Source organism: Lytechinus variegatus, chromosome 7, assembly GCF_018143015.1.
Source record: "Lytechinus variegatus isolate NC3 chromosome 7, Lvar_3.0, whole genome shotgun sequence".
Taxonomy (NCBI): Eukaryota; Metazoa; Echinodermata; class Echinoidea; order Temnopleuroida; family Toxopneustidae; genus Lytechinus; species Lytechinus variegatus.
Genome location: NC_054746.1, coordinates 9,698,499 through 9,724,561, shown reverse-complemented (window position 1 = coordinate 9,724,561; position 26,063 = coordinate 9,698,499). Strand labels below are relative to the sequence as shown.

The following is a 26,063-nucleotide window of genomic DNA, read 5'->3' as shown; positions in this document are numbered from 1 at the left end:
GCATATTTATTATACTTTTTGTTCTTGTTGATAGGGGAAAACCCAATTTCTAACATGATTCAAACAGTGCACTCAATGTTGTTCACTGTTGAAGATAATATTTTCTGTGAACATTTATTCCTTATAATGATTTCCTATAATTTTTCACCAAAAATTCAATTAGATTGTGAACTAAGTGATAAATATGAAAATGCCCAAATGAAAAAAATGAAATCATAGTCTGCGAAAATTATGTTAAGAAAGAAGAAGAAGAAACTTTTGGCAAGTAAAAGGCTTAACAGTTGATTTTAACAGATTCTGTTTGTCAACAACCACTGCACCTGTAGAATATCCCCCCCCCTTGAATCCAAATCTGAGCCGCCCCCTCCCCCTTCCTCTTGAGCTCCCATCCCCATCTTGTTTCTTTCAATTACTTTCTCTCTCTACCCCCATCTTAATCTCATTCTCTCTCACTCATTCCATTCTTTACCCCTCTCTGTATCTATTTCTTTTCTCACCCTCCCCCCTCTCCTTTCCCTCTCAGTATCATTCTCTCGTTTCTTCTGCCTGTCCATCTGTCTCACTCTCTCTCTCCCCTCTCTTTTATATCCCTCCTAATCATATGTCTCTTCCCCTCTTCAGTCCTTGTTCCTTCCTCTTTCAATCTTTCTCCTTTCTCATATTACTCTTGGATCCTGCTTCCTTTTCCTATCTGTTATTCCTCCCTCCTAAATTTCCGCCTCTGTCTGTCACTCTATTTGTCCCCCATATCCCCCCTCTCACCCATCATCCCTCTATCCTTCCATGTCCCACCCTCCCCCCCCTCTCCCTCTCTCTCTCTCTCTGAGCTTCCCATCCAGGGCAGTCCTCCTACTGGCGGTGGTGGCGTTGACTGACGTACACGCTGCCAGCTCTGGTTCTTTACATTCTACTAATACGCAGTCAGTCGTCGTTCATTCCAAGCAGTGATAGTGATGGGGGAAGCCCAGGGAGCCTACCATCCTCCCGTTGTCTTGTTCTACATAGATCATTAGTCGCAGGCAAACATCGCCATCGTCAGTAGCTACCATAATTTCCCCGTTTGATTCCACTTCACAGTTGTCTCTGCCCCGCACTGGAAGGGTACCTCCGAAATCGCTGTAAAAGGCTTCTTATTGTTTCCCTAATTACCCCAGCCATTGTGGATGGCAAAAGGAACCGATATCGCTTAAAATGGATGGATTTTTCAAAAGGAACCAATGATGCTTAAACTTGTGAAGGCACATTCTCTGTGAATTCTTGTTTCCTTGCCTGTGTGGATGGATTTTCCAAAAGGAACCAATATTGATTTTGAATTGTTAAGGTATTCATATTTCCATTTGGATCACCACTTACCTGAATGATGAACCTGGCTGCCTCTTTCTCTGTCTATTTGATAAGCATTCATCTTCCTAAACATTTGCAGTCGGATCACGTTTCTCTTGCAAGAAGTGCATCGCTTCTTGAAACACCGAGAGGTGAACCTTTACTCAAATATACTGGATTACGACATTCTATGATCAGTCTTTTGCTCTAAATGGCTGAAGAGTGACGGCAAGGATCCAATGCGACATCAAGTGCTATGTTAGATTAAGTGAAGTCCATATTTGTGATGAGCAACTATTCATTACCATTTGCAAGATCTTTGTTGGAATCGATATCATGTGTCTAGTTATATAAACACGAGGAAGATAAATCAATCAAGATTTTAGAAAGTAAGTATGATTATAATAAATGATTTTGTTTGATTGACCTCAGGAAATTCCTTCATATAGATCTGTTCATATTCTTTGGTAATCTTTTTTATTTATATATATATCCTTTTTTAAAAGTTTATATGACACCTAGATAGATCCTTCTCAATTGATAGGTTCTTTGATATCGATCTTTCAGCCAATTTTACAATGAGGTCATCAACCATGCAATTTTGGATCCATACGATTTTGTCCATTGCACACGCGCACTCGAGACTGCAGGCCTCCACAACCACCCGTGCTTGCAGCGCGCATGTTGTGCGCAACAATCAACAGACCGAGCTTGCACTGCATGAGCATATTTTGCATCAAAATTCTTCAATTTGATATGAAAAAGAATCTACTTTTAATTTTCCAAAGGTCATTTGTTGCGCTCACGTTTAATTGTATCTTGTATCATCAGGGAAATAATACTAATAGTAAACAATTAGTGTTGGAAATAGCACACTTTTCATCTCCTTTTGTACATAAAAAAGCTACAAAGACTGGATCCTGAAATCGTGAACCGTTCAATCAGGGGCCTTGGAACGATTTTTGAAGATAGGATGATGGTTTAGAAAACAATTCTACATTTTTAGCATGCCGATCTGATTACCAGGGGTGCTGCCTATATTGTTTATAACATAAGCAGCACCCCCAGTACTTCCGCTTTCCCAGGGCTATGCATTCTATGCTTGAGAATTGATTTGATATCAAAAAGAAAAAAACAAACACCTAGATATTTTTTATTTTTAATTATGCACTGGATCAAAATAAATTTTCATGCACTATTGCAAAATCTATCCAGTAAGGGGACATGTCTTTATTTTGTATCCTCATGGTATTGAATTAGAATAATGACGCTCATATTTTCAGGATTTATAGGCTTTAAGCTTGTCAAAACTTAGGAGTAACCAGTGAGTCTCAAATGCATGTAAAGACATGACCTGGAATCAAAACTGATACTGATGCTTGAGATAAAAGAACCAGGAATCTTTGTACATAATGACTAACATTTTGGGAGTATTATACAGTAATACTGTCAGTTTAATAGCTAATTATTAGAGGTATAAATAGTTAATAACCGTAATGTTATGACAGATAGAAAATTGAGCTGTCAGAAATAGATGACTTCCTCATTCTTTACAGAAGGTCAGATGGTTTTATAAGGGCCGTCTGCACCATCCCGAGTTTTCAAATTAGCGCGCTATCTCTGATCCGGCAAATTATCCCGATCTGAAAAATCTCGAGATTGTAATGCAGACGCAATTATCGCGCTAGTTCGTAGGATTAATCTCGAGATTGCAATCCCAAGTCAACTCGGGTTTATTTGCAAAATAGCGCGCTATTTACGAATTATCGCGCTAATTCGTGGGTGCAGACGCACTCGGGTTTGGACTCGGGTTAATTTATTCATGACCTTCAGTCCATAATGCAATTCGTGTTCCATTTCCGCCTTGGTAAAAACATAAACAGCGATTATACCGAACGCATGCGAAAGTCAACTTTATCATAGCGTTCATCAATTCCCAATCAGCAACGATGGTGTCAAGCCCCCCCGTGAATGGATTTTGGGAGAGACCAGACCGATGGGGGAGGCGCTCATTATCGACGATGGTCATAGTCAATAACAATACTGACAGCATTGTCGTCTTATTCCTACGCAAAATGTGAGCAAATAGCATTTCTTTCCTCCCCCCTCTCTCTCTCCCCCTCTGTCGTTGCCTCGGAGTCTGCCATCATATTAAACGAAGAATACTTCACTCGCTTATAATTATAGCGCGGCTGAGCTGAGAGGATTGTTGCATAACAACGGTCGAATTCGGTGAAAGAGTACATGTACTTGATTGCATATCGCGGGAAGTTATTCAAAAGCGCGGGCCGTTGAAACTCCAAGATCGAAAGTGCGCATGCTCGGAATATCGGGCTTGTTGCCTCGCTCGAGCAAGAATCGCTCTTCGTGCGATGGTGGAGACGGGGTTTCTTGAATCTCGAGATTAATCGCGAAGAGGGCTGATCGGGCTAAAATCTCGAGATTGAGCAAACTCGGGATGGTGCAGCACCGCCTATAGATTCTTAGTAGTAGTACATGTAATAGTAGTAGAAGTACATGTAGTAACAGCAATAGCAGTAGTAGAAGTAGTAGCAGCAGTAGCAGTAGTAGTAGTAGTAGTAGCAGTAGCAGCAGTAGCAGCAGTAGTAGTGGTGGTAGTAGTAGTAGTAGTAGTAGAAGTAGAAGAAGTAGTAGTACTACTACTACTACTACTAGTAGTAGTAGTAGTAGTAGTAGTAGTAGTAGTAGTAGTAGTAGTAGTAGTAGTAGCAGTAGCAGCAGCAGTAGAAGTGGTGGTAGTAGTGGTAGTAGTAGTAGTATTAGTAGTAGTAGTTGTAGTAGTAGTAGTAGTAGGAGTAGTAGTAGTAGTAGTAGTAGAAGTAGAAGAAGAAGTAGTAGTGGTAGTACTAGTAGTAGTACTACTACTACTAGTAGTATTAGTATTAGTAGTAGTAGAAGTAGTAGTAGCAGCAGCAGCAGTATTTCAACTGCATGTACACAGTAAAACACTGTTTAGATTTTTATGCAGTGCTGTTTATTACATGAACCTTACATTATTTGTTAAAACAGTCTAAACAGTTATTCAAATCTTAAACAACAAAGTTTAATTTTTTATATTCAATTGTCAATAAATCAGGCATGGTTGTTTAAAATACTGTATTAAGGTTTATATAGAAATAGCTTTGTGTAATATTTTGACCAGTGTTTTTACTGTGTATAACTCAACTAGTCTCTATTTTAATTAATCACTATTATGTGGCAATCATGCCTAATTTAGTGGTTTAAATTGTGAAGCGCTTTGTAACCACAAGGTTGAGGTACATTACCAATTACTCAATGTATACACGTAGGATTGGATTAGGAGAGAGCTTATCTAGGCCTTTAATTGACCAAATGGTGATATTTATTCTTTTTAAAAGCCTTAAGGAACAAGCATAAGCATGGTCATTGCAGGAATGGATACAACAGAGTACTTTTTTCTTTGGCATGTATGAACAATACAACAATGCTTTGTACAGTTTCGGTTGCATGTGAACATTTATTGACGTTTGAAGCAATTGGTAAGTACTATGGAAATAAAAAAAAATGATTCAGACTTAATTTGACTAAGAAAGCATGAGTGAAATAATAATACTATTTCATACTATGAGTATGAAATTAATTTATTCTCCAACTTTTTACTTGATAAGTCTCTTAGTCTCTTGAATCCCAGAAGACCTGGTATATTCAGTTACAGATAATATTGAATTTTAGAAGTCTATTCATTTCCCCTTTTCAATCCATTTTTTCCCATATGATCATTGATGTAACTGTTATTTGCATCAACATCACCATTCTTGTAAATATTGTACATCGCAATTTTTTATTTCATTTACATTTATCGTTATCACCATCATTATTACAGTATTTTATTTCGAAGATAAAAGGAAATAATGAGTTGAGGAAACAACTTCTATTATTATATACTTGAAATCGGAATTGTTTCCTTGTCAGCTGTAAATGTGTGTACGAGTGGCAAATTAAAACCATTGTATTAAAAATACATTATCATTCTGGTCATAGCTGCTAAATTTTTATTCATACCACGCAAATAAAAGGGTCATTGACTTGTTTGCCTGGCTTTGCTGCTGATATCATATAATATTTAGTTTGTAATTTTCAAATGCAGCAATTCTCAGAAATATTATTTGTTCATTTATTTTTAAAGAACCCCTATGTCTGAAAAGGGGGTTCCATGGCATTTACTCTGGCGACAATTGCTCGGATGGAAAATCTACACATTAAGTCAAATATGAAATCTAACCTCCATCAGTAAATAAATCCTAATCCTTATCTTTACATTATTCTGAACCAAAAACTCTATTCCAATCCTAACTCCAATATGGTGTCAAAAAATAGACAAAATTGGAGTTATGGGTTTGTGGTTCAAATTTGGACCACAACTCAAGCTACAGTTTCCCTTACTAAATTGGTAATGCCATCGAGTTGGACCCAAAAGTTACAAGATGTCTGTATAAGGTAGTTATCAATTATTCTATTTCACAGTGAAGATTGGCTAACTCTCGATGTGTCTATGTGCAGAAGGTCTCCTACCATAGTAATTTGTGTTTGATTTGGAAATCTTTTCTGGATTTGGTTTTGTTCAATTGAACATCTAAACAATGTTACATGGACACCACTGACATATCATTGGCAGTAGACTCTCAGCAATGTAATTGCAATATAATGATAATAATCCGCTTTAATATAGCCTTATTACATCAGAACAACATCTCTTAGCGGTTTGCAGATACATGATTACCCCTTCCATTGGATCCTGGCATGCCCGCATGCTTTTGCATCCTACAGAGTACCCATTTAACACCTGGGTGGAGAGTGGCAAATTGTAGATTGAGAGATGATTTCGAACATTACACAGTAAGATATTCCAAGTCTCAATATAAGCATCAAATTCTACTATGTTTTATTACAAAATTGAGTTGCAGACCACTCGTAAGGTGTGCAGTCGCCTTTAGTCTTTGCCCCACTTATTGCAATCGTATTAAGATTTTAGGCTATAATATTGCTCAAAGTGTGTATGATATTCCTCCTCTGTGTATGAAATTGCCCCATTGATATTATCAGTAAAATTTCAAATGAAACAAAGCCCCGATTGCTTGGTTGATGAGCAAGCAAGGGTGTTTGGAAGCATATCAATTTCATGAATCATAAAGTCAGACTTTCGTTGGCAATTTTGCTCTGAGCCAGTCAGTTGCAAGGATTTCAGTAGCTTATAATAATCAGTCAGTGAATATTTGTTTCATGAAAAGCTTCCCTGTATTTGAAATCCCTGGTTTGAGAATAAGATTGATCAATACCCCGTTTAGGTCTGTCTCGTTCTAGCGTCACACTAGACAATCGTCTGGAACGAACACCGCATGAAATTCTTTATCAAACCACAAGGTATGCATGTGAGGGCCGTTTAAATAAGAACAAACGTCTGCAGTAATCGTGAGATGCGCTGTGATCGTACCTTTTCCAGTAAGAGGAAAACACTCGCTCAATAAACTCTGAAACATTTATATTTTTTTCATTTTTCCAACAACTCCAGTGTATTTTTCTGGTTTTATTTTAATCTTTCTTCTCTTCTCTTTTCTTCATTCAATTATGTTTTTCATTGTTTTGAGTTTTCTATCATATTTCCTTCTATCAATTCTTTTGTATTTCTTTTAAAAAAATTTTCTTTCATATTCTCTTGTATCAATTCTTATGTATTTCCATGTTTTAATTTTCTTGCATCTTCTATAAATCATTTTTAGATATAAATATGTTAAAACTCTTCTTTCATCTTTTCTTCTATCAATTATTATTTATTTCTTTGTTTTATTTTTTTCATCTTTTCTTCTAGATTTAGATTAAGATCTAAACGGGTACAAGATTAATCAGGGGGATCGAGGGTGGCCAGCGGGACCGAAATTTAGAGAGCGAAGCGGAGCTTAGCTTGGGGGTTAATGAGAAAGGTTGATCAGGGATGGTACTTCAATGAGATGAGTGAGAGAAGGAGAGAAAAGGAGAGTGTGATAGACAGAGGGAGAGGCAGAGAATAAGAGAGACAGATGGGTAGACAGAGAGAGAGAGCAATATGACTGTCCGGTCTTTCATTCGCGTATACTGGCCATCCTTTATGAATTTTAAATTGAACTGACCTGAATATTGATGACCCATGGTAGTCCAAGATATATTCATGATCAAAGTGATAAGAAATCAGATATGATACTGATCATTTTATCCACATCTATCTCTGGTTTGGGCCGTTTCATAAAGCTGTTCGTAAGATAAGAGCGACTTTAAGAACGACTGGTGAACCTTTCTTACGCGCTAAACCATCGCCAATGGTGTATACCATTTACCGAAAGAAAGGATCACCAGTCGTTCTTAAAGTCACTCTTATCTTACGAACAGCTTTATGAAACACCCACCTGGTTTGTAACAGAGATTATAATAGACAATTACAAAAAAATACACAAATATAAAGGAATTCAGAAGTCAGAAATGGATTTATAAAAAAAATCGGATGACTAAAAACATTACAACATGCATAGGGGTGTGGGCGAGAAGATGGATGAGCATTAGCAGTAAATTATGCAGAAAAGATTAGTCAAAAGTCACTTTGGAATACTAATTACTGACAAAGACAGAGTGGAGGAGGAGGGGGAGGAGAAGAGAAAGAGAGAGAGAGAAAGACAGAATAAACAAGTGAACAAAAGCAGGGGGTCATTTAGCACCACAGTAAGAGAGAGAATGAGAGAGAAAGCCATAGTCGGGAGAGTGGAAGATGGCTTGTAATGGGCTTGTATACATTGTAGATAACAAATGAGATAAGCTGACATGGTGGTAAATTGACAAGCATTTTGCATCTTCAGTTGATTGCATTCTGTCATTACCAATCCCGCCTCTTATTAAAATGTAAATGGCTCCTCATCATGACAGAGTAGGTAATCTAGAATGCGATGGTGCCCACCCTTTTTCGGTTCCATTGTCTCTTCTGCATTCTGTGCAGTGCGTCCCACAAGAAAAGGAAAGGCCTGCCTGTATAGAGTTGGATATCACAATGATTAAATATGTTAAGATCCTGAATTTAACAGTAATGGAAAGAAAGAAGTCTCTTCTTTGATTTGGGACTGAATATTTAGTAATTTTTCATGAATTGCAGAGTAAAATCAATAAATACTAAATGTCAGAAACAATTTGCGCAGAATCTCACAAGTAAATCTGCATCCACTCCCATTTAGAAATTAGTGAAAGAAATTAGAGAAAGAAACTAACAACTTAATACAAAAGATTTGCTAATCAGTCATTCCTTTCTTATGCATTGTTATTGCCTCCTTTCCAAATTTTAAAGTCTGTCTATAGTTTAGGTGATTTTTGTCTCACCTGCATAGAGTGAGACTATAGGCACTGCTTTTTTAGCGGCAGCGGCGTTAACATCAAGTTTTAAACGAAGATTAAGTTTTTGAAATGACAGCATAACTTAGAAAGTATATGGACCTAGCTCATGAAACTTGGATATAAGGTTAATTAAAGATTGTGTTAAATTTTGTTGCGAGATGCTGGATGAGCTCCACATCATTGATGTGTTAGTCTAGAGTTTTACTAAGACATTAATTTCCTATCTGTTTTGCATTGAAATTTGTCATCATCATCATCATATTAATTATATAATCTTAGCTTACCAAGTCATAATAGCTATTATTATGAAAATTATTACATGATGTGGAAAATTTCCAACATTCATTTTTACGGGGAACTGATGGGCATCCATCACCTTAACAATTGACCCAAGACTCGATGATGTGGTTATTTTTACCCACTATTTACGGAATGATTATTGTATAGAACACCCCAGCGCTTAGTTAGAATTTACTAAGCGACACCTAGTCACCTGCTCATTATTATTTTGATTTTTCCCCTCATATCCTATTCATTGATTTTTTTTTATCCCTCCAGTCTTTTTCTCCACCCTTTTACTTTCTCTCATCTATACAATTTTTATTTTCATTTGGCTCAGATTCCTTTTTAAAATATGTTTCATATCTTTCTCCATTGCTTTTTTTATAAGGCGTAATACTCTAGCTTTCTCTTCAAAACTTTCTCTCCCTTCTTGCACCTAATGATCTCTTTTTAAAATTTAGTATTTTCCTTTTATATATTCATCTCTAGCTATCTTTCTTTTCTGCAATCATATATTCTCTCTTTTTCTCCCTTCTCTTTTCCTCTCTCTTTCTATCTCTCCCCTATCTCAGTAGGTAGTTTCAACCCGCCTCAATCACAAAAATCCTTGTTAAATTACAAAAACTTTTTCAGGCTAAAAAAAATCCTGTTTACTATTCTGGCATTCACACTGCCCTAAAACATATCCTTTGAGATAAGTTCCTCCTGAAGTAAAAGCATGCACAGTATGGTCTGATAAGCAAGCAAGGTGCAAGATGCAAAATTGCTATAGTTCAGCAGCTACCCACAGTGCCTGCGCCCAACTACATGCTGGCCTTAAAGTTCCCATAATTTTATTTCACAATGCCAAATTACCTAAGATCTAGGGAAAAATCCCCACAAAAGTTCTATTTAGCAGGTACTTTCTTCTGGGGAGATAATGTGTTAATTTACTCACACACTACCAAAATTACGTGGTATTTTCTGATGGGGGTAGATCCGCCGATCAGAAAATACCTGGAACTGATGAACTTTGAGGCGGTTCACCCTATCTGTCTTCCTCCTCTCATTCTCTCTACACCCATCTATATCTCTCACCTCTCTTTACCTTTCTTCTCTCTCTATTCCCCCTGTCTTTAACTCTTAATTCCCCTCTCTCTTTTTCTACCTCACTTTCTTCCTCCTCTGTCTGTATCTCTCCCCCTCTTTCATCTACCCTCTATCTGTCTCTGTCTCTCTCTCCTTGTCCTTCATTTTACCATCCCTGTGTCAGTCAGTACTTTGAGCCATCAGTGAATTTAGACTGACAATCAATCAATTTGTTATTATCGTCATGGTGACATTGTTATCAAGCCACATGCTTTGTGTATAGTCCTTCACTGGAGTTGTAGCAATGAGCAGTTTTGAAAGCCAGAACCAATAAAGCTAAATACTTTGGGCACAACTCCCTCTTGAATTCAAAGAACTGCGTAATTTGTTAATTGTTTTTATGTGTAAAGGAATAGAGAGGTGCCTGGGAGATGTAGTCTCTGAACAACAGACACCATTGATCATAGTGGCATGACATACATTGGCCCGAATTCACAAAGGTGGTTTTTGAAAACCCACAGTTGAGTCCATGGTTTATGCAGATTTCCTGTATAAATTACGCTTATTTTACCGCGTATATTAAAAAAATGTCCAATGCTGATGTGCGCTTCTGTCATAGTGCGCCAAAATGACGCCTGTTGCCGTAGCTATCCATGCTATTTTATTCATGAGTCCACTCTTGAAACAGTGGACTCATGAATAAAATAGCGTATCTAACCATGGTAACAAGCGTCAATTTGGCGCACTGTGACAAAAGCGCGCATCAGCATTGAACACTTTTTATACACGTGCCCGATACGCGCTAAAATAAGCGTAATTTATACAGGAAATAAACCATAGATTCAACCGTGGTTTCCCAGAACCACCTTTGTAAATTCAGGCCATTGTGTCTGAGTTTAGCCTGTAATTGGCTAATTACAGTAAAGTGACTGTAACAATTTCTTTAAACAGCACTCAGAAACATTGACAGGCATTTCACATTAGCAAAATTGGCTTAGTCCCATACTTCTGCTGGGCTAATGGTTGATTATCCTGAGCATGTTTTCTGTGAAACTGGTTTCCCAAAAAAGCAAAAAAGTAAGCCCTTCTAAGCCCTGTTTCAGTAGCACTTGTTGATTTTCTTCATTTTTTTTAATTGGCTGAGAAGCACTGTTTCCATGGTAACTGTCAGATGAAAAAAAATATCTGACTGGTCCTTTCATGAAACAAATTAAACGATCTCCTTCAATGAGACTGGGTTAGAACAGCTATCGTAACAACATTTTAACAATATTTTTGTTTACAAAACCTTTTCTGATCCCAGTTTTTTACTAGTTCAAAGGGTTACAACCTTGACATTGGATTTGCATTGCTATTTTTTCAATTGCCAAATGGCACTTTTTGTATTAATCTTTCCTTGTCCTTCAGTCATATTTACTAGAATAAATATTCCATTATGGTATTGTTGAATAATATCGTTAAGAATATAATTCCAAGGTTTGCCATCTATAGTAGATGTGAAATAAGGGATATATCCAAAACTAGGTTGATAGCGAATTATATTGCCTTGTCAAGGATGCACTATTGCTTTTTATTGCCCTGTGGCCTTGATGGTCATGTATGTACTAACTTGCCACTATCTTGATTGTGCACTTAATTGAGCAGGCTGCTAATATTGCATGCTAATGGGTGTAATGGAGTCGGGTAATGAGGTGAAAGTTGTCATTCTCCGTCAAGCAGTGATATAGGGGCATAGCAGAATGGAGCAGTTAGTTTTGGCCATTTAATTTGAAAATTGTGATAAATTGTGATTCCTCATGCTTACTTCAATATTTTGTTTTCTCTTTCGCTCCCTCCCTTTTCCTTCCTCTCTCTTCCCTTTGCACTATCCTTTATTATCTTTCAATGATTTTTATTTAAATAACTTCACAACACAAAAAAATAATTGTTTTCCCTACCTCTTTTCTCACCCCTTCCCTTTTGTATATGTATAACTAAAGCCCCCCCCGCATAAAACTCCGCTCCAATTAAATTCCCTAACCTGGCTTAACCCATGTTGCATTATTTATTTCTACTTTTCCTCTTTGCATCACATGAAATAGTGTCTCTGTTTACAGAGTGTTTTTCTGTTCATTTTGTTTAGTCCATTTCTCAAGTGTGATACATCTCTCTTTTGATGTTGGTATTTTCTTTCAATCCAATTTTCTCCCTCACTTCATTGTTCCATTGTCTATTTACCCCAATATTTTCAATTTCCGGTCTGTCTATTCCATTTACATGTATTTGTTAATTTGTGGTGTTCTCTTTCTCAATTTCTTCCATCTTCAATGCTAATCCTACTCATGTTTTATGCTCTTCTGACTCTCCACTATCTCTGCCTGTCTGTTTCACCCCCCCCCTCTCTCTCTCTCTGAACCCCATCTCCAAATCCATTTCACATACTCCTTCTCTTTCCTATACTCCCATTTAATCTCTCTTACTATCTTCTATCAGCCTTTGGTATATATTCCCCACTCATCGCTTTTCACTTTCAGCGCTGATCACTCCGCCTCTTGCATTAGTGTACACATGACCCCGGTAAATCTCTTGCATAGTGTGTACACAACCACACACATCAATACATGTCTATGTAAACATTTATTGTATGCTACCCTGTATGAACAGCTCCCATTAATGCAGGCTAAGCGAGGGCTATAACCAGTCGTATTGCCCCCTTGATCAGTTAATGGTTGAAAATATTACATTTTACCCGCATAAAGGGGCTAATTTACTGATAATTACTTTAAATAGGCTATGGCCTTATGGTATTTAAAAGACAACTATTTATCTGATTCAATTTTTGTTTCCTATTCAGATGGCATTAATAGGCTTATATTTTGTAGTAATTCGTCATCATGATTTAATTCTAAAAATGAGTGGTCTCAATATACTAGTAGTGTTCACTTATTGGTTATGCTCCAAACTTCCAATATTACTGTGTTGTCATTAAGAACTATAACCCAGAATAGATTCAACTATGGCATACTTTCTTTGGTTATATATACTGGTAGTTAGTATAGTTTATGTAGTGATTAATGTGTACATTTCTGATCAGAATATCCTGAAAGCTATCCAAAAACCACAATGCATAATGTGTGACTGCTATACAGAAATATAATTCAATCTATTTAGATTTCAAACAAGATATTTCAAAGCACCAGGTCAGTATATCTTGCATTAAGGATGCTATGTTGTTATTTTTCCAAACAGATAAGTTAGGCCAAATAATATCATTGTAAAATTGCAATTATAAGTTCCGCTATCCACATTTTTAGTGATATAATTTGGAATATTTGAATGTTTAATCATTCTTCTGTATCATTAATTTATAATTGTTTAAACATCGGTTTATCACATTGATTTCACTTAATGCATATGGAAAAAATTACTCTATTACCAGTATTGTTAGTTACTTATTGACAATTAGAACAGATGGCCAGGCAACGTTAACTAGCTCAATGTTTAAAATGGAATTGAATTGATATTTGATGCAAAATATTGACAACTTTTCTAATAAGAACCAGGCATTCAACATTTTTTTAAATGATTCATATTCATTGTCAAAACCTTTTTTCCACCTTACATTTAATGCCAATTCACAGACAAGACTTTTTAAAAAAATCAGACATTGAAAGTATCTTTTTTATTGTTGTTAAATATCAAATAAGCATTCAATAAAAAAGAAAGTTGCATTCACAATCACTGCTTCTTTTTTCATGAAAATCAGTTATATAAATTCTATTTTCACTGTTAATGAGATCCATCAGTTAATAAAAGTCAGAATGTACTTTCAGTGTTTACATATATTGTACGTGTCATCCGTGCGTCTCGGTCTTGTATACAAAAACTCTAAAGTTTTTACGAGCCTCCGAGCGAGATATGCTGGTAGTCTTAGCGTAAAGATCAATTACACATTGGATATCATTGGAAGCTACTAGAAGATGTTCTTTCATGGCAACCATTTGGATTCAGCACATGTATTTCGTTAGTTGCAGCATTATTTAGAGCCTTGAAAACGTGCCAGGTTCTTGTACAGAAGGGGAAAATATTTGGGGAAATATTTTTGCATACTGAAAAATGATGATACATAATTTTTTGCATGTGATGTCAGAAATTCAGAAATAATCTGAAATTTTTGAACTCATACTCATTTATCATTGCTGCTCTGATGAAAATGTATACTATTGAAAACATCAATTTAATAGGCATATATTTTTAAGATGTAGGCCTACATCGTCTCATTTATCATCTCATAAATATACGCTCTTTGTCACTTATAGTACAGACTTAGGACGCTAGGTATTATTTTGAAAATGTAGAGGTAAAATTAATGGTGCCATTTGTCAGATATCACTTTGTTTTAGATATGCCTGTTTCCTTAGTGATTTACTATGGAGGTTTCTTTCTTGGAATCTAGTGTAGTAGTATCTCTAAAACCTCCTAGTGAATAAGCTACATGACATGACATGTAATCCAATTTCCTTGTTGCCAGGTTAGGTAAACCTCCGTCAAGCTTTGTAGGTTTACAGGAGCAATAAAGTTTTCAGTTGATAAATATTTCGGCCTATATGATAGAAATTTGAATAGAGTATGTAAATAGACTGAATGGCCTATTAATCAAATTAATTTGTCAAAATCCTACAATTTTTATTTCTAAGAATATGTATTGTATGAATTTTAATGAACTATAAATGCAACAATAAAACTGTGAGATTGTCCAATGGCTTTAGATATATTGTGAAAGGATGGAATTGTCTGGAAATCTTCAACCTGTCAAAAGTGTTGCATTTTTGTCCCCATAACCCCAATTGTCACCTTCATGTTCACCCCACCAAACTCCTCATTGCATATTGTTTTGAAGAAAAAATGTGTTCAGATAATCTAGGGATGTGTTCAATGTCGATTTACAATTTCAAACAGCAACATGAATCATGATTGAAAACTCAATTATAAGATACCAAACGCAAACATGATCAGTGGTGCACCATTCAGTGTGCGAAAATACAGCGTAAAGCTGTTTATATGTTGATCGTCTTGGAATTTCCTGTAGCGCAGCTCTAGTGCGCAGTTTGATCCATCACGAGATAGGTCAGTTCTGGCACCTGCTTGTATAAGCATCCACTGCGAGAGCAAATTTTAAGACGTTTAAAAACTCAAATGTGTTTAATGTCGTATTTGTGATGCTCAAGGTCGTAAAATTTGAGCTGATCGCGTTTATAAACGCATCTTTTTCGACGTCTAAATTTTCCTCAGAATCATGATTTGAAAGACTTTACTTTTACGACTGGGAATGGAGGACATTGAACACATCCTTTGTTTCTCATAATATCAAAATTTTTGGATCACGTTTTCAATCACGTTTCATATTGCCCTTCAAATTTGGAAACCAACAAGTTGAACACACCCTAATTATTCTAATATGGCACTCCTGAAGCGTCTGATATTTGCATCGAAATTTTAGTTTTCCTCCCGTAAAATTGTTATGATCGTTCTTGTATGGATATTGGATATACAGATGTATGTCACCACTGAGATCAATGATCAGAATAAATAGGAGAAATCTTGATATCTGTATTCTTCATTAGCTTCCGAAAAGGAGTGAGTGATGGAAAACAGATCACGGGGTACCCCCTCTGGTTTTGTTAGTGGTGAAATTTTCTCGGTATAGCCTCAGGTCTCCTCATGTTTTATCAATCAAATCTCTATGGATAATAAGTTTTATGTGTTTTCCAGTATTTCAATCTCATACTTCATTTCTCACACCCCCTAAATCTTATGAGGTTATTAAAATAATCTTTGATCTGCCCCATAAGTATAACATGTTACATTCGTTTGGTAACGGGAGGGCAATATTTTAACTATGGCTCAATGATGTACAAAGTTGAAAACATTTTTAGGGTAAATTTGTGGTTTAACATGGAAACCAGTTAACACCAGAAATAAAAACAGTTGAGATGGCATTGTCATATTTATCTATTCTTTTCATCATTCTATTAGTTCTCATTGTGAAAGTCAAAGATTTTCATTGACATTGGTTTGCTTGAACACTAGAGGTGTAGGACTGTTTTCGGGCAACTAATCGACAAAGGCTTCATTTAGATTGGGACCTCAGTCAATTACTGAAAAAAATTGGATTGTCATTGAAAATTGTTGTGTTAATGAATCATTTGTTTCCATGGATCAAGATGTTTGTTTAGTTAAAAATGGAGGTTTCAGAGTGAAGTCTTGTTTGTGCATCTATCTAAATCGAAATCCAACAGATAACAAGAAACTTCCTGGTTCCTAGGTATTTCGATGGAAGACACAATTTGTGAGACCTCAATTTCATTTTGTAATGATATTCATGGCCCAATTTTCCTGCAAATGTCCAAGAAACTGTTTCCTGCATGGATTCTTGACTTTTTTACCAATTACCATGGTTTTACCATCCTCAGGCAAGTTAAAATTTCTGTAAGGATTTGGTCACAATTGACCAGAAAGTTCCTCTGCTTTTAGGACACTAGGCTCATTCAGACTAACTCGAAAATCAGGCATTCTTTTAAATTAACCTCTTTTTCGGAAGAGCCGTGGAGAAGTGGCTCTGACTCTTGCCTGGTAATGAAAGGGCTGTGTGTTTGACTCCCACCTCAGCCTCAAAACCTTTGGCTTGGCGTCAATCCACACTTTGCTGCTCTCCACCCTGGTGCTAAATGGGTGTCTGGTAGGATGTGAAAGTCACTTTAGCTTGTCCAGTATTGTGTGAGGCTCAATGGCGACTGGCTTGAAGGTGTGCATTGTGTTCGCGAATGACTGGTTGAATCCGATTACCAAGTGAATATAACAAGCACTTAGATGTATACAATGTAGCCTATATTGTTTTCAATTAATTTCAATTCAATTCTTTATTTTATATCCATTCAAACATAATACAAATTATATAAATCAGTTACAATTTTACAGGTGAACATTCTTACCTCATATAGATAAACAATATAAAATTGAGCAGAAATTGAAAAATGCCCACTAAATAGAAGGTACTTTTCAAAATTACAGGAATTTTCATAGGGATTTTCCAAAGGCACAGGTATTCTTGCATTGTGAAAGAAAATTATAAGAACTTTCCCATCCCAGCAAGAATTGCTGAGCGTGGGTGCAGAGCTTATCCTAAAATGACCTTGTTGGTCTTGAGGTCTGAATAAGTTCTTAGTCTGTTGTTGCAGCATGCATGCACATGCACGATATACCCTCACCGGCCTCTCGGCGCCGCGGCCCCTGGCCCCCGCGGCAGGCTAGCTAGCTAGGCTTCGTCTAACTCAGTGAGCAGTCCCGCACGCATCCAGTGATAATGCAGACTGCAAATTTTCTGAACGTGTAGCCTCTGACTTCGGTAATTTTTGGACGATTTTCGGACATATTCAGAGTTGCTGGACTATATACTCTGATGAACACAAATGATGTATGAAGTTTGTGTACGATTGAATGGGGCTTATGCAATCGCACATTCTACAGTATCTCCCGATTGCTTTCCCCTTTAGTTGTTATTCAGTTTTGGGCAGATAGCCCCTTGATTCCATATCTCCTCGATATAGACCCCATTCTCATTACCATCCTAAAACTAGTTTAACATGTAATGAGAATGGTCGAAGTGGTCTTGGAAGCGATCTTCCAAATCTTTTTGTAAAACCACCTCGCGATGTAGTTTTCAAGATCATTTGCCTTGTGAAACCTGTTTTAACGTGAGGACACAAGCATTTCCGTAGATAATGCAATTGTCTTGCACTCGTCGTATCGATGCAGTGCTTTGATTGGCAAGTCACCAAGGACACATTCTGCCTTTGCTCGGGAATTTGAATTCAAATCACAGTTTTCAAGTGAGCGTGTGAAAGATCCAATGATTCTTAAGACAAATTGCAATCATCAATACAATGATGATTCAAGATTTACGTGTGAAAAGCCCTGAGATATTTTGTTAATGGTCATTTAGATTTGAGCAATTAGCCCTTTGCCCCGCTCCCCAATCGATATGGAGAAAAGACATGTTTTTCTTGCACGTAGTCCATTTAATAAATTGATTAAGGGCAAAGATGTTGGCTAATATGTTGACTAATGTATCCCTTGTGCACTATTTAGGCTATGATGTGATTGTTATATCAATAAAACAACTCATTCTAGGAATTGCCAGCGGGTCATCAAAGCTATTCTACATGTTTGTGTATTGTGCCATTTCCTTTCTATTAAAGTGAAATCTACTTCATGAAAATATTCCCAAAAGAAAATATTATTATGCATACTCTGCAGATTTTCAGAGAATATGATAATATTCTAGATGATAAAATCTAGATTTGCATAGATAAAGCATGATTGTAGGCCTGCTTATGAGGTATGTGCTTAGGATTTTGATTTTCAAAAAAAAAATCCCTTTGAACATCATGTATTCTATTTTGCACTGAAGTCATTAAAATGAATCATAATACTTCTGGATTTTTTAATATGATAATAATAATAACTCTTGAAGTTCAAAAAGTGCATAATAATTGATGAACACTATCTAATCTCTTTGCAAATATCAATTTTCTGAAGTATACAAATTATACATTAGACCTAAATATTTCATACGTATAAGAGCAAATTGTATCAATACATAGAAATGACAAAATTAGTGGAAACAGATAATATCTAACTACTACATACTGTATCCAGCATTATAGACATTAATTTGAAAATAAATGAGAACAGATTTTAATTATGAAAATTTTTAACTGAATTGTGTTTAAATTTACTGGCCGAGATAGCAAGGAGGTCTAGGTCACAGTGAGATATTATGTTTCATTTGTAGTTCTTTTCTCTCATTTAATAGTATCATAAGCCTGCTGGTAGGCTGCAATAAGAGAATGTACGTACACCTTGCTTGATTTTTGTCTCACCTGCATAGCAGAGTGAGACTATAGGCGCTGCTTTTCCCACGGCGGCGTCAATATCAAATCTTAACCTAAGGTTAAGTTTTTGAAATGACAGCATAACTTAAAAAGTATATCGACCTAGTTCATGAAACTTGGCTATAAGGGTAATCAAATATTACTGAACATCTTGCCTGAGTTTCAAGTCACATGACCAAGGTCAAAGGTCATAAAGGTCAATGAACCTTTGGCCATGTTGGAGGTAATTTTAAATTGCTGTCATAACTTTGAAAGTTTATGGATATAGTTAATGAATTGTGGACATAGGGGTAATTAGTTATCACTGACAAGTCTTAGGTCACATGATCAAGGTCAAATGTCATTTAGGGTCAATGAACGTAGTACTGCATCATTATATGAATGGTATTTTTTGGGGGGAATAATTATTTTATAGTAGTTTTCAAAGTCAGCACTGCTGCTATATTGAATCTTGTAATGCAGGTGAGACTGCCAGAGGCACTTGTTCGATGGTTAAAGGGACTAGTGATTCTGTAAAGAAAATTTACTACATAGCATTGCTCTGACCCCATAGAGGCTCTTTTGTATTCCTTCTTTCAAGTTTTAGTATTAAATGCCAATATTTTTTCAAGGTATGATTCTGATAGCATTTGTTCAGATGTAGTTGATTCCCCACTTGACTCCTGCATACTTGAAAATTTGACACAAGAAAAAAATGAGAGAAAGAGTAATATCAGTCAAGTACAATACGCAATATTTTAAAACAAGGAAAAGTAAAGAGATATTTGAAATCAGAATTTCTTTTTAACTGAGTTTCTTTATCCCTAAATACAAGTATCCAGATATGAAAAAGTAATCTCAGTATGTAGCAATATATTGACTTGTTTTTATTGTACCGGTATTTACTTGGTTTATATTTTTTTCGATTAAAAATGAAACAAAATGTAGTTGGAAAAATGTTTATTTGAGAACAATATGATTGAAAATGTCATTTTTGAAGGTATGATATTATTTATATTGTTAAGATGATGGAATTTGTTCAGGTTACTCTTGCCCACTCCTGACAAATTTGATAAAAGAATGAATGCTTGGGAAAGGGGAAGGGCTATATACTTAAAACACAAAAAAGTACTGTGATTTTTTAAACAAGAGGGATTTTTTCAAAAGAATTTCTCTTAAGAACAAATATACAGATATGAAATGATAATCTCAGTGCATTAAACAATGTAGATGAAAAAGAGCTGATTGGAAAATAATACAAGAAAAAAATTCCCAACAAGTTACGTTAAAATGCCATATTTCTCAAGGTATAATATTATTCATACTGCGAAGTTGATGACATTTGTTCAGATTTAATCGAACCAACCACTTCTCTTGTGCCTTCTTATAAATTTGACACCAGGAAAGAATGAAAATGTTAAAGAGGGGGAAGAGCTTTGTAAAATGGATACAAAATATATTAATGTAAAACAGGGAAAAGTAATTATCAAAAGTAAGTCTTAATTCCCTAGTAATAGAAATATCCAGATATCAAAAAGTGATCTCAGTGTGTGAGGCAGTGCAGATAAAAAATGTCTTTAAGAAATAAGTATAATGGTATATGTGTAAAGGAATAAAATCAATCATTTTACTTAGGAAGTTAGAGAATTCACAACTACTTAACACTTTCATCTAAAGTCCCAGTCCTTTATCAAACCCCGTATGAAATTATATGCAGGGCGCGACACTGGCACTGGTCCGACAGTCCCAGACCAGTAAAAGTTGCTGCCCGGCCAGTGGTTTTTCAGAAGTAGCCAGATTTACTGGTCCGACATGACCAGTAAGAAATATATCAAACTGATACAAATGATATTTTCTCCTCGTTTGTAAATTATAAAAATGGCTCTGTCATCTTCAAAAATGGCTCTCCGAAATTGAGAAATGGCTCTCATGAATTATGTTGTTGTAGAGGGCATGAAAGCAATTAAAGTCGGCAAAATAAACTTAGAAGTCTCTTTTTATATTTTTCTTTATTTTGGGGGACCAGTAAATTTCAGGTTTGGACCAGTAAAAAATTGAAAAATTGGGGAAGTTCTGGTCCAACATGAACAGGTTGGACTGGTAGAAGAAAAGGTTTAGTGTGGAGCCATGTTTACAGTACTGAGAAGAAAAATTTGCTCAAAAAATGAAGAAATGCATGCACTCTGTAGGCCTACTTGTGTTTTTTTTTCAAACTTTGATGAGACCATGTCATGTCTAATCTATTCTGAATAAGATGGCAAAGTATGGATGTATAAGAATATATTGATTTTTAACAATCAAGTAAAAATATCTTCATACCTTAGTGAAAGGTATGAAATAAATAAAACAAACAAAACAAAGATCATGCCTCCAACTGTTCCCATGTAAAAGGTATTGTAAACCCTCTGCGTACTGATGTTGCAATTTTGCTCATTCGTACAATTAGATTCAACAATCGTATCAACTTTCTCCCTTACCTTGAAATTAGATAAGCTAATAAACGGCAATATTTCTTGGATGACATCTATATAATAATAATAAGTATCAGTGGTGCAATGTGGATCAAATTAAAGAAAATAACATGGAAACAATGGTCATTATTATCCGCCAAAAATTAATTCAGCGTGCAAAGAGTTAAGGCATGTGATAAAACCCGATGTTATCTAAATGCCTGACAAATGAAAATACATGTACATCTGAAGGAGGAGCTATAAACAATATTGTGTGGTTCTGTGAAACGTTTATCTCCTTGCCCTGGGATGATAAAAACCCGAAGAAGAATGGTTTGAATGTCATATGCATACCGGGATCATTGGAGCATTAGCATGGTGGATGTGGTGTGCATCGGTGCTTGTTTGTGTGGAATTGATGCGGGAGAATTACAAGCAATGACCTTGACTCTCGGTGGTTGGATATCTTGAGAGGGACCGGGCGGGGTTACATTAAGATGTTGACTTGATTTGCTGTGTTTGGAACGTGCAGTATTTTCTGTACATCTTTACTGTCTTAGTATGGAAAATATAATGGTGAATGATGATGATTAAGAGGGGAAGGGGGGAGGGAGATGAGGATGATAGTGGTGGTGGTGATGATGATGATAGTGATGGAGATGATGAGAATGAGGAGGAGGAAGATGATGATGATGAGTATGGTGATGAGGAGGATGACAATGAAAGCATTGATACTAGTGATGATGATGATGATGAAGCTGATGATGATAGTGATGATGATGACAGTGATGATGATGATGATGATGATGATGACAGTGATGATGATGACAGTGATGATGATGTTGATGACAGTGATGATGATGACAGTGATGATGATGGTGATGATGATGATGACAGTGATGATGATGATGATGATAATGATGATGATGGTGATGATGGTAATCATTAGTATGAAGCTTGCATAATGGACAGTATAATGTAAACTTTCATTCAAGTATGAATCAAAATATTATTTAAATCAACATAAAGTTAATAATACTTTGACTGTAGTCCTATCACCTTTATTCATTTTGTTATTTCTGTCTGCAATTCTATCTCATTCATGCATCATTGACTCACCATCACAATAAGCCAGTTCACGGTTAGCTCATGATCAACTTTTCTCAAATGACCTTTGTGATTTTTCATTAGGATAAGCACTATCATTTTCAAATGTAGATGTTGCGTAAGCTTTACCGGTAGAGTATTCAAATTCTAAGAACAAAAGGCATTGTATAGACCAGGTGACTAGAATAGTACATCAGGGATAAAGTTTAGAAATCTGTTTTATTGTCTGCCTTTGGCACATTTGATTATTGTTTCGGCTACTGTCAGATACCAGTGATTATAAAGGCTCTATTTATTACTCTTCACCTTGGATGTGATAAAATGAATATTTTGAAAGGAATACATGAATAATCATCAATTCACAATTGCCTATGTCAGTGAATTTGAAAGCCTCTTCTTCTCGTGCGCAGTTTGCAACCGTGAACAGGCTTATTGCTAAAGGTTTTTCACACTGCAACGTTGTTCACTCCTAAGTAATTTTTTTCGCCTCCAGATTATGAAAATAAAAGTCATTTCAATGCACAACATTGAATTTATAATCTAATCTCCCAAGGTACTTGCTATCAATCAACCACTGACAGATATGCTGCAGAGTTGTACAGCTGACCTTAAGGTATCTCAGGTATAGCGATGGATGTTAATGCTTGCAAGTACTTGCTGCCGAGTTAAGATTTTTTGGTGATATGGGTACCTTGCACAGTGGCTCAGTGGTAGAGGGCCCGCCTCATGAATTGGGGAGGGGGCATGGGTCCAATGCCTGGCAAAGTCATGCCAAAGACTTGAAAAATTGGACCACCTGCCTATTTGTCAGGTGCTTGACTATGAGCATAGAGAACAATTTTAGTCTGGTGTCTGCAGACTATCATGAAACCACAAGGTAAAGGAGCTAGAACAATTAAAAAAGGCTGTGTTGGAAAGCCACCACAATTGAATAATTTCAGTGTTTGCATGCTTCTTATAGAAATGTGCTTTCTCCTTTAAGCTTGAAGATATAAATATAGTTTTATCACGCTCTATTGTTTCAATCATTGTATCGTCTTATCCAGGGGTAAGCATCATGACGCAAGAAGCGAGCAGCCCGCGGCGGAAGAAACCGCTCTCGCCGACCTTTGACACGATGGAAGAAGACAAGGGCGCCATCGCTGGTCTCAACCTTCGGAGTGCTCCCATTGACAAACTAGCCAGTACATGTATGGATTGCTTTGGTGAGTGTTGGTCTTAGAGAGAAAGAGAGAGGCAGGGAGAGACAGACAAAAATAGATAAAGAGAGAAAGAGAGAGAGTTGGAGACAGGGGTAGAGAGTGAGCAAGAGAAAATAGACAGAGATTGAAGCTGGGGGGGGGGGGTGGAGGGGGGTGAACACATACAGAGAGATTATCAGGGGGGTATGTGGGTTCATGATTGTAACAGTCACATTGCAAAATGAAAATAAACATTCAAAGGGGTTTGTTTACTATTCCACATTATACTCACCTGGGTTTAGTGCAGCATAATGTGGATGAATTTCTTGCTGAAGGAAATCGATGCCTTTGTAGAACACATTTCATGCAACCTAGTACTATCTGGTGCTGAAACATACTACATTCGAATTAAAAAAGACAAAAAAGGAAAGAAGTTTAAAACCACAATAAAAATAGATTGTAGGGCTTCTTCATGAAAGTCAAACGTCATTCAAGCAATCCTGGAACATATATGCTAGATAAACATGTCTATCAAATTAATCAATCTTGTTTCATTTGGCATTTCAACACCACTCTAAATTTGCTTTTGAATCTGTAAATTTGAGATGAAGCAGTAGTACCCCGTTGAACTGCATTTTCAATCCGAGAGTTTAGAAAAAAATATTCTGCCTCTGAAAATGGATTATGAATTCGCTTTTATACAGGATACTGTATCTTCACCTCATGAAAATCAAATTATACAGTGCGTATCAAAAAAAAGTTTACACTTAAAAAAAATCCTGTAAAATTATATATTTGTAATATCCCGAAGATTTTTCCACCATTTAATCAAATGATGATATAACTGTCGAAAAATCTTTCCACTTGAGTGAGCACCACTTACTTTTGAAAAGTTAGTGAAAAATGATTTGCGCAAAACTTTGAAATAGTTAGGCGATTAAAAGTAGACATTAATCATGAAGAACACGTGGAATTTAGCTAGTAAAATTCATTTGAAGATATCTTTTACCTTTTTAAACTTGTTTCCTTGCCCAAAACACTTCGAAGAGTGCATTACGTCCCAACCCCACTCCCCCACACACCGAGGCCATCTTGACGATATTTGCTTTACCCTTAACTGTGATTTACATGGCTTAGGCTTGATTTTCATTTTGTTAATCATTTTCAAGCTTGGAAAGAGTGTGGAGAAACAATCATTAAATGAAAAGGAAATGAAAACCCTCTTTAAATGATAAAAACTTAGTAAAAAAATGCTGGAGGTGTCTGATATAAACTTTTAATCAGATTCAGTTATGTCCTCAGATCCAGCTGGCAGAAAAAAAAGGGTGTGCTTACTCAGTGTTGAAATTTCACTTCTGGTGGCAAAATTGTTACAAAATGCTTGAATGTATCTGTTTTATTTCAATTGACTAAAAGTGCAAGGAAAATGTATGAGAAATGTTTCGCAGGGTAACTGTATATTAAATTCTTGCATATTTATCTCTCCTCTATTTCCAATGCAAAATAAAAATGGTTAATTGAGAAAAAAAAACATTTCTAGCAGCCGAAGACTTAATAAAACTTCTGCACATTTCTATTAGATATTAACAGAAAACGAAATGATACTATCAATTTAAAACAATGTAAATACCTTCTCTCCATCCTGCTCTTTCTATCCCCACCCCTCCCCGTATCTCTCTCTTAGGCAGTGTTTATGCTTTTATTTTTCAGGCCAGAATCAGCGTTTCCAAACGTGATTAGTCCAAAACACGGTTGCGTCCATGCTTATTTTCATTTAAACTCTGTTTCAAAACGCTGATCGTAAACTATCAGAAAGGTGCGTTTGTAAACGTTGTTTGACCAGAATCAGGCTTTTTTGGGAAGTATAAACCGAACCATGATCGTAAACATGTTTAAATGACGTCATTTGTTACATGCTTCCGGTGAGATGAAAATCCGCGGCAAATACAGTCGCATTGCTCCATGTTATCTCCACATAATAACAACACTCAGAAAAAAACTTTCGAAAAAAAGGCGCACCCAATTTGACCTCGCTTCCCTGCTCAATGAAAATTACAATGCGAAGCCAGCTGAAGATCGTGGTTTTGCCTCTGAAAAGTTAAGCATAAACAGCACTCCCAGAACCATGTTTACGATCAGCGTTTTGAATCGACGTTTGAAAACGCTGATTTTGTCCTCGCAATGGCAGCATAAACACACCCTTACTCAATTCAACCATTGATTAACTGCCCGGTGACAGATTCATGTCTCTCCAAATGTGTTTTATGATGAATCCATATCAGCGCCTTGATCAAAGAGTGGTTACAATTTATTACAAGATCACAGCCGGCTCACAGACGTGACTTTGTCAG

At 36.3% G+C, this 26,063-nt stretch overlaps 1 protein-coding gene across 1 annotated transcript in view; it reads left to right on the top strand.

Annotated features, from left to right (window-relative positions):
* The first annotated feature begins 924 nt into the window (after positions 1-924).
* Positions 925-26,063, top strand: part of LOC121418401 (ras guanyl-releasing protein 3-like) — an 80,760-nt gene continuing 55,621 nt past the window's right edge. The window contains exons 1-2 of the mRNA XM_041612244.1: positions 925-1,712; positions 23,578-23,736. Of these exons, the coding sequence (XP_041468178.1) occupies positions 23,589-23,736 (148 nt within the window). The 5' untranslated portion in view covers positions 925-1,712; positions 23,578-23,588. The remainder of the gene's footprint in view (positions 1,713-23,577; positions 23,737-26,063) is intronic.